The sequence below is a fragment of the Neopsephotus bourkii genome, unplaced genomic scaffold (assembly GCF_033783945.1).
Source record: "Neopsephotus bourkii isolate Nb327-2 ecotype Australia unplaced genomic scaffold, CSIRO-AGI_Nbou_v1 NB_107, whole genome shotgun sequence".
NCBI classification, from domain to species: Eukaryota; Metazoa; Chordata; class Aves; order Psittaciformes; family Psittacidae; genus Neopsephotus; species Neopsephotus bourkii.
In genome coordinates, this window is record NW_026900624.1 from 3,142,106 (window position 1) to 3,150,851 (window position 8,746).

At 48.7% G+C, this 8,746-nt stretch overlaps 1 protein-coding gene across 2 annotated transcripts; it reads right to left on the reverse strand.

The window, feature by feature from the left end:
* Positions 1-1,360: 1,360 nt before the first annotated feature.
* On the reverse strand, positions 1,361-6,923 carry LOC133214803 (zinc finger protein 239-like). 2 transcript variants are annotated; one of them, XM_061358094.1, is made up of 2 exons: positions 6,685-6,923; positions 1,361-5,950 (listed from the first exon to the last, which is right to left on the reverse strand). In XM_061358094.1, exon 2 carries the CDS (start codon positions 5,937-5,939, stop codon positions 4,956-4,958), a length of 984 nt encoding a protein of 327 aa, XP_061214078.1. In that variant the 5' UTR covers positions 5,940-5,950; positions 6,685-6,923; the 3' UTR covers positions 1,361-4,955. The 2 variants fall into 2 exon arrangements, with proteins under 2 accessions (XP_061214078.1, XP_061214068.1); XM_061358084.1 differs by having other exon boundaries at positions 6,434-6,872.
* Positions 6,924-8,746: the final 1,823 nt, after the last annotated feature.

Consider the following 8,746-nt stretch of genomic DNA (forward strand, 5'->3'; position numbering starts at 1 on the left):
CTCTGGAAAGCAAAAAGCCCCGAGTCCAAATATAAGGGAGCAACTATTTGGAGAGGGGGCCTGGAGAATGGTTACCCTTCTCCTATGCAGCTTTTACCGTCTCCAAATCACGTTGTCTTCCCAGCAGCTTCAGGAAATCCAACTCCTCAGTCTTTTTTCCTAGCTGTCCATCCCATTTCAATCTCTTCAGCATGCCCCTTCCCTCAGTGGCCTGGTTCAACCACTTACCTTTGTGATGACAAAATGCCTTGTTAACACCTTTACTTTGTGTTGTGCTTGCACTATTACCAGAGAAACCTCTCCAGGGAAGCTTTGTCAGGTATCAGACCAGCTGCATTCCCAAGCAGCTTACTTGGTCTGGCCTCCCGAGACTTGCTGCAAGTTCTGTGCTTTTTTAGAGGAAGGTTACTTCAGTCAATTCTTACAGGCTGTGCACCCAAGGTGTGCTGTGGTGTGGCAGTTATTTCAAGCTGCATGTCCATTACGGCTGTTCAACAAGTCCGTTGCAAGCAATGCTGACTTGTATCCAGTCAGGCTGTGCTTTGTACAGTGATTGCCAAAGGGAAGGAAACAAAGGAGTTTGCATATCTTTGCACTCTCTGCATCCCATGAAGATGTTTGGACCTGGTATGGCCTGCTTTAATCAATGGGTGCTTTCATTTACCCTTGAAGGGTTACTATGTACTGTCCCACTCAACCCAGCATGTCTCCCAGCTAGTTAGCTCCCTTCACATAGATACCTCCATAGCAAGTCTCTTCATAGCTTCCCTTACTCAGTCAGGCTCTGATGCTCTCTAGTTCTTAGGCTCTCTCACATGTGAGAGCGTCCCTGTCATGTGAATGAGCATCCCAGACAGGCCAGGCCTCTGAGAAGAAAATCAGACATATGTCAAAGTCCATTAGGACTGCAAAAGCAGTGTTATCAGGTGGATTCATGAATTTTCTACTAAGCAAGCTAGCAAGGACTTAAATGAGAAAAGGGAGGGAACAGTTGAGAGGTGTATCAGCCTGCTTATGAGATATATCAGGATATATCAGCCTACTTATGAGATATAACAGGATATATCAGATATATCAGATAGATCATGGAAAGGATAAAGGTCCTTCAGAGTTTAGGATATGAATGCATAAGCAGCAAAGCAGACTATTCCAGCAATGTCTTTTGGGGCCTCTGTTTGCTCCACCTCCTGAAATATCCTGTATTTCCCTTTTTTCAGAGATGGGGGCTGGTGCTGTTGTGTCTCTGGTTATCCAGATCACTGTTGTTGTAGGAAAGGGGAAACGTGGACAGAAAGAAGTTTGCTGTGCAAGCAGGAGCACTTTGTTTGATAGATCTCAAAAATGCTTTAGAGATTACACATAAAATACTCCTAAAATTCTATTAAGCACACAAAACACACCTCTTGTCCAAGGTCAAAAGCAGTTTGGTTTCCCAGTCATACATAGTGAAGAGCAATGTAAAAGAAGCTGTATTTCAGTCATCACTATTCAACATCTTTTTTTTCAGCAGAGGACTGGAAAACTGGACCCCATACAACCCAGGTGACAGAATTAGTAAAATAACCTGAGACCAGCTGCAGCAATGCTAGAACCAGGTTCGTCTACCAGCAGCACGGTGCATCACTGCGCAGTAAGGTTCTGTCGCTTTCTCTCATAAAGGAATAGTGAGCACTGTGTGGCATCCTCTGGCTTTTCAGATTCATGCAGAAATGTTACATGAACATGAAAGCCCATTCTAAGAATACCTCTCACCTCCAGATTCTTATTTGCATTGCACAGCAGCTGTGCTAAGTATATAGTCATCCCTCTGTGAGGGACAACATGTGTCTTTCCAAATCTGATCCTGCAAGGGGCCAAGAAACTGATGCCAGAGAGGTCACTCTGGGGAGAAAGGAAGAAAAAAAGATGGGATAACAGACAACATGAGAGTGAAAAAATTTATTTCAGAGATGTCATTCATCCATTTGCCTTAGGTATTTCTAAAGTGCTATAGTTTCACTGCACTATCTAAGCACCATTAGCACAGCAGGAATTTGCAGTGTTTTACAGAGCTCCCTCAGCTGGCAGGAGGACCTGGGCACCCCCTGGTGACCATGGGTCTGGGATGGAGTATGCTGGGGATGGTCTGCCGAAATTTTAATAGCCAATAAACTTTTTATTCTGGCTTTTTTTTCCCCTAGTGGTCTCACACTATAATCCTAAAGGAGGTGATGGCTGGTAGAGTGCCAGTGAGCTAGCTGCTGTGAAAGTAAACCTTCTGGTTCTTGACTTTTTGCACATGCCCGTACCTCTGCCTTCTGAATTTGGCTCATGAGTTTGTGCTGCCTATAAAGTGAATAAATTCCTGGAAGAAGAGGAACATACCCTGTAATTTCTGCAACAGCAAAGGAAGGGTGGTGCCCAGATTCTCTTCTCCAGCTGGATGATCACAAATAGTAAAGGGCACACAGGCTAGGGGAAGTGAATTATTTCAGCCAAGTGACGCTGAACAGGGAAAACTAACAGTGGCTGTGGAAAGGAACTCCAGAAATGTGCTTACACTGGTAAGCAATCCAGTCCTAAGCCACTATGACTACTGCACTGGCAATGTGCTATGAACCCTAAGGCCACTTTGATTTGGCATACAGTTTTAAATAAGTTCATAAAGATTAGAAATAAATGCATCTCAACTCTTTCATTTACAGACCACTGTTAAGTATACACAGCACTTCACAAAGCATGTAGAAGGAAAAGAAATGCCCTGAAGACTGCTGTGAAGGCATATTCAGGGGCAGCTGGCCTAGCCTTCTCAAATTGAGTCCTGATGCAAGGGTTTCCCTTTGAGTTCAGCCCAACTATGTGCAGACCTGGGTTTGATTTCATTGATCTGCTAGAGGGACTCTGTTCAGAATGCCAGAAGAAAAGCTGCATTCACAAGATTCTTTTCCCTGGCAAACAGGGCTTCTCAGCCAAACAGTTTTAGTGCTGTAAATTTCCTTTAGGAAACTCAAAGTGGAACGGGACAGACACACACAAATTGATCAGCTCTACAGCTGGAGTGCAGCATAACCTTTGAATTCAGTTAAAAATGAGCCTACCAACAGAGAACTGTAGTATCCCTTCTGAAAGTCTGCTAGCAAATGAAAATCTTGATGCTTCTGGAACCAACTAAATGACCATTAGTCACATTCCCAAGCCACTTTCCAGAAGTGGGCAGAAATCAATAAGTCATTGGTTTGAAGCTGTTCATAGAACAAGAAAAACAACAACAAACAAACAAAACTATAAGCAAAAATGTGCATTTGCAAACAAAGGCTTTGGTTCCTGTGTAAACAAAGCCCACCCCATTTCTGAAAGCTCCTTCTACTTCCCTGAGCAGCTGCATATAAAGGTGCCTTGTTCCTCTAGGAGCGGCAAGCAATTTCATGCTCCCCCTACAGCTCCTTTTTATTAAACTATATGAAAATAACATTTTATCAGCAGTTGAGTGTCAAGAAACTGGCTTGGGGCTTACAGAAAGGATCCCTGCAGTCTCCTGGGGAACAGCAAGTTCTGTAAGGCAAACCATCCACAAGCATCTGTGGCCAACAGCTGCTCAAATCCATGGATGTTCTTAGCATCTTTATTTCCTTCATCTCTTCCCCACCACAGCTCCAGTCTTTTCACTGGCTTCAGTCTGCAATCCTTTTTCCAGAGACCTACCAAAGCCATGAAGCCAGTTGCAGGGTTAGTAACATACATCACAAAACCACAAACCTTTTTCTAAGCTCCAGCAGTGCTGGGTAAGCACACCAGTCAGTACCACCACTAAAACGATCAGCAGCAAAAGTCAAACATATAAACAATGTAAAGTGTTGCACTGCAATTCCTTGTAGTCAAAACCATGAGGGGAAGTACATCTTACAACTTCCACCAGTATGTACCTGTGTAAAATGAGGAGGAAAAGTACTATACACTGAGTGACATTTAGAAGTCATTACTTGCAACCATAGGAGCCAGAACTTTTTTTATAGATATATAAATTAAACAACTCAATTCCAGATCTTATACACACACACACACACACACACACACACACACACATAAAATATTCAGTGTAAAACTGAATGTTCTGATATGAAAATTCAGATGTTTTGGTACAAAATCTGTATCTCCCAGCTTCTTATTGATAAATGCAAGCATATACAGTATGTTTCATGTTTTCAGAAGTATCGATATGGTGTACTGTTGTATAGCTAGTCATTTTTACTACTTCCATGGTGTGTGCATGCATGATTGCTCACATGAGAGCGTGAAGATACACTTAGTACAAAAGCTAGTTTGTGTGTATGCAAATACATACATATAGATGTTACCTACACACTCGTGCACACACACACTGGTCAGAACAGGACTTGAGAAATACTGGTATGGAATCATGTCAGTCCTAGTACACTGTTATTCTGTCCCATTTTGCAACACAGCTTACACCAGCCCACTTGAACCATACAAGCAAACCCAAATACTGCAGAATGAGGATGCTACCAGCACAAACTCACAGGTGGCCTGTCGAGTTGTGTACTGCAATCTCAGCAGCAGCAAGTATAATTCTGATTAATGTTTTTTAAAGACTTCAGGTATGACAGTTTCCTACATCAGTTATCCACCAGTTCTACGATTCCAAAACAGGCCATGCACCTTCCTACAGTCCCCTCATTCCTTCCATCCAAGCAGCATCTTGGCAGAAAACCTTTCCAAGTATGCCTTCCTTCTCTGGTTCAGGGTATGTCTACATGCCCAAGGTGTGTTGAGGGGGGAGGAGCAGGTGACTGAGATGAGCAACATGGGCCAAGGGTACTACTTTGGCCAGCTGCCTATATAAGCCAGGGGCCCTGGTATAGTTACATCTTTGTCCACCCCTTGTCCCTTAGGCACATTTCAGACAGGCCCAGACCAGGAGCTACATCCTAGATCACTCCCAGACAACACCTAGCTGCCTACCACACATGTACTCGCTGGTGTGAGACTAAGTAGGAGTTGCGACTGAAGCTCTTCCCACAGTGGGAGCACTGGAAAGGTTTCTCCCCAGTGTGGGTACGACGATGACGGATGAGAGTAGAGTTGTCACTGAAGCAGGTACCACACTCAGCACACTTGTAGGGTTTCTCCCCAGTGTGGGTGCGACGGTGCTGGACAAGGTGTGAGCGCTGGCTGAAACTCTTCCCACAGTCAGGACACAAGTATGGCTTCTCACCTGTGTGGACACGACGGTGGATGACCAGCTTAGAGCTCTCACTGAAGCACTTGTTGCAGTCAGCACACTTGTAGGGCTTCTCACCTGTGTGCAGCCGCTGGTGAGCAACGAGGTTGGAGCTGTCACTGAAGCGCTTCCCGCACTGCAAGCACTTGTAGGGTTTCTCACCTGTGTGGAAGTTGGCATGGCGGAGCAGGCCTGAGTTCTGGTAGAAGTTCCTCCCACACTTGGCACAGACGTAAGGCCTCTCGCCAGTGTGGTTGCGCTGGTGCTGCACCAGGTGGGTGCTCTGGCTGAAGCTCTTCCCACAGTCCTTGCATTGGTATGGCCGCTCACCCGTGTGGACGCGCTGGTGCTGGATGAGGTGGGAGCGGCGGCCGAAGCTCTTGCCACAGTCGGCACACATGTATGGCTTCTCCCCAGTGTGGATCCTCTGGTGGCGAATCAGGTCAGAGCTGCGGTTGAAGCTTTGCCCACACTCGATGCAGATGTAGGGCTTCTCCCCCATGAATGCCTGCTGGTGCACCACAGTCTCTTTACGCTTTCGGAAGCCACAGCGAGAAGTCTTCTCCAGCCCCGTGTCTGGGGAGGGAGGGTCTGGCCTCAGATGGGACACTTCCTGCTCACAGCCTGGAGAAGCTTCCCTTATGAAAAAGTCTGAAAGGGTCCCACAGCCCTCAGCTGCCTCAGGCCCATCTCGCTGGAGCTCCCCCTCATTTTCACTCATGCTCCCATCACCTACAGAGGCAGAAGAAGCCAAACATAACCAACACGTTTAGGCACAATCTGCACACCTCCCTTTTTCCACTCAGCCTGGCCACCCCACACCTGTGCCTTCCCGCCTAGCCCGGCCCAGCCCGGCCCGGCCCGGCCCGGACCTGCCGCTTCCAGGAGAGAGGCGAAGGTGTCGGGGCCAGCTCCATCCTCCCTCGTCGCCACCCGTCACCCTCGACCGATGGGGGCGCTAGGGAGGGGGTGACGCCGCACCAGCCCGAGGCGGCTGGGTCGGGACACTGGAGGCCGAGGCGCTGGGCCAGGGGATGGGGCGCCAGGCGCGGAGGGGCCTGGCGCCAGCACCAAACCGGCCCTCCAGAGCCCCGCCGGGGGGGCAGCACAGCAGGCAGAGCTGCGGAAACACCACCCCCCGCCCCGGGCGCAGCCCAGACCCCGGTGCCTCAGCTGCCCGCTCCCGAGGCCAGCGACCCGCCGTGACCGCCTCACCTCCGCCCGGCGGCACGGCCCCGGCCCCGGCCCCGGCCCCGGCCCCAGCCCGGCCCCGGGGGCCGGAGGGGGCGCCGGGAACGGCGCCGGGCACAGCCCCGGCTGACGCGCCGGGGCCACCGGCCGCGGGAGGGGAAGTTCCCCGCGTGGAGCCCGCCCCGCCGGCACTTCCTGCGGCTCCCGGGAGGAGGCCGGCTGGCCTCTGGCTGTAACCCTTCCGGCCCCGGCCCGCCCTGCCCTCCGCGCCTCACGGCGGCGGTCGGAGATTGCTCGCTCACAGCCGGACGCTGGGCTGCAGGAGGCAATGGCATGCGAGGCTCGGCCTAGCGGCCGGTGAAGCCCCTCCCAGCCTGGGCGTCTGCCGCCGGCCGCTCCCGAGCTGGGGAACACCTGGCAGCTGCCCCCGGGGCGGCCACCATTCTGCGAGGCCTGACCCGCCCCGGCTCTGGCCGCTGCTCCTCTGTGCCCACCCTGCGGTGTGACCTGCCCTATGCCCGGCCCTGTTCAGGGACTTGGATGTAACCAGCAGAGGCTGGAGCGGGCCTGGGCATGGCACAGGGATACAGCTGTGCTCGCTAGAAGCGCAGGATCTGCACTTAAGAGGGGGCAGCGGGTAGTAGGAAGCAAGAAGGACTGAGATTTCATGGGCCTCCTCAGTTGGCCGTCTGTCCTGCCCTCTTGTGCCATGGCTTCCAGTTCCTTCAGTGCTGTCCCACAGCCCCACAAGCTTCCTCACACTACCACGTTTTCCATTGTCTCAGTTGTTTTCTTCACTTGACGCTCCCCAGCATGTCTTGTATCACACCTGGCTCAGCTTGCTCCCTTACATTTCTTTATTCTGGCTCTAGAATAAAGAGAAGTCTTTGAGGAGACCTTATTGGGGCCTTTGAGTATTTAAAAGGGGTGCATAAAAAACAGTTATTACCAAGGCCTGTCATGACAAGACAAGGGACAGTGGCTTTAAACTGAAAAAGGGTAGATTTAGATCAGATATATGAATGATTTTTTTTTACCATGAGGGTTGTGAGGCATTGGAACAGGTTGCCCAGAGAAGCTGTGACTGCCCCATTGCTGGAAGTGTTCAGATTGGACAGGGTTTTGAGCAATGTAGTCCAGTGCATGATGCTTCTGCCCGTGGTCCCTTCCAAATCAAACCATTCTGATTCCAAATTTCAGCACCTGATGTGTTCGCAAACTGCTCTATAAATGAGGATGTTGGTTGTTCTGATTAAAGGAAACTTGGAGCACACGGGTCAAAAAAAAGGGTTTACCAAAAGGTAAGAAAGAGGCCTAGATTTTCATGATACCTTCGTGCAGTTGAGTCACATCTTTTTAAAGTACCAAGCCAATCAAGAGAAAAGGATACACCTACTTTTGGCTCAGGATGCAAAGGTTTGCAGAACCTAAACTGACACTTGTCTCTGTATGCTTAAATACTGACAGGAATATTCATTTAAAAATTGACTATGATTGTTAAATAATCACAGTTAAATGCTAGTATTATACACAGTTACTCAAAGCAGAAGAAACAAAAACTTTTTTTTTTTTTTTTGTGCTTTGCGGCCCTTGAACAAATTTACCACAACTTTTCCTTCTCACCAAATATGGTGGGAAGACAACTCTGTTGTCCCCACTGTATATCCTGAATTATTTTCTGGTTTATTCCTGGTCCTTTTTAAACAGCTCTCTAGTAATTGTTTTACAGACCTTACACCCAGATGTTGCTCCACTGGGGTTAAGTGTTGTTGACCAGGAGAATTAGCCATAGCAAGAGAGAAACTAAGTTGTGTAAATAAGATAATGTGTTTCATGAGATGGAAAAAAAAGAGGGAGGATCAGTGAACTACATACCCTCAGAGTGCCTGGTATAGTCAGCAGGAGGAGGAGAAATACTCTTTTTCACAGGGGCTGCAAGGGAGCACCAGCTTAAAATCTGGAAGAATGAATTTTAAGGAGCAAATGGTAAATGGGGAGAATGGGGTAGCAATTGTGTTCAGCCTGTTATCTGCAAGCTGGAGATGTGGTACATGGGATGGATACCTGGAAAATAACCACAGGTAGGGAAGACGGAACCTGGGATCATATTGCGAGTAAGGCAATTAGGAGTACAGCACAGAGGAAGGTTCCATTAATATTTACATGCCAGTGCAAAAGAAGATGCTGATCCTAGGACAGGACAACATCAACATCACAGAAGGTGGAGGCACAAAGGAAGTGGGTATGAAAGAGGACCTGTAGCTGTTTGGGAATGTGTGTTTTCTGTTGCACAGTACTTCCATATCTTCAAAGTGGCATGGCTGAAGGAAATGGAAA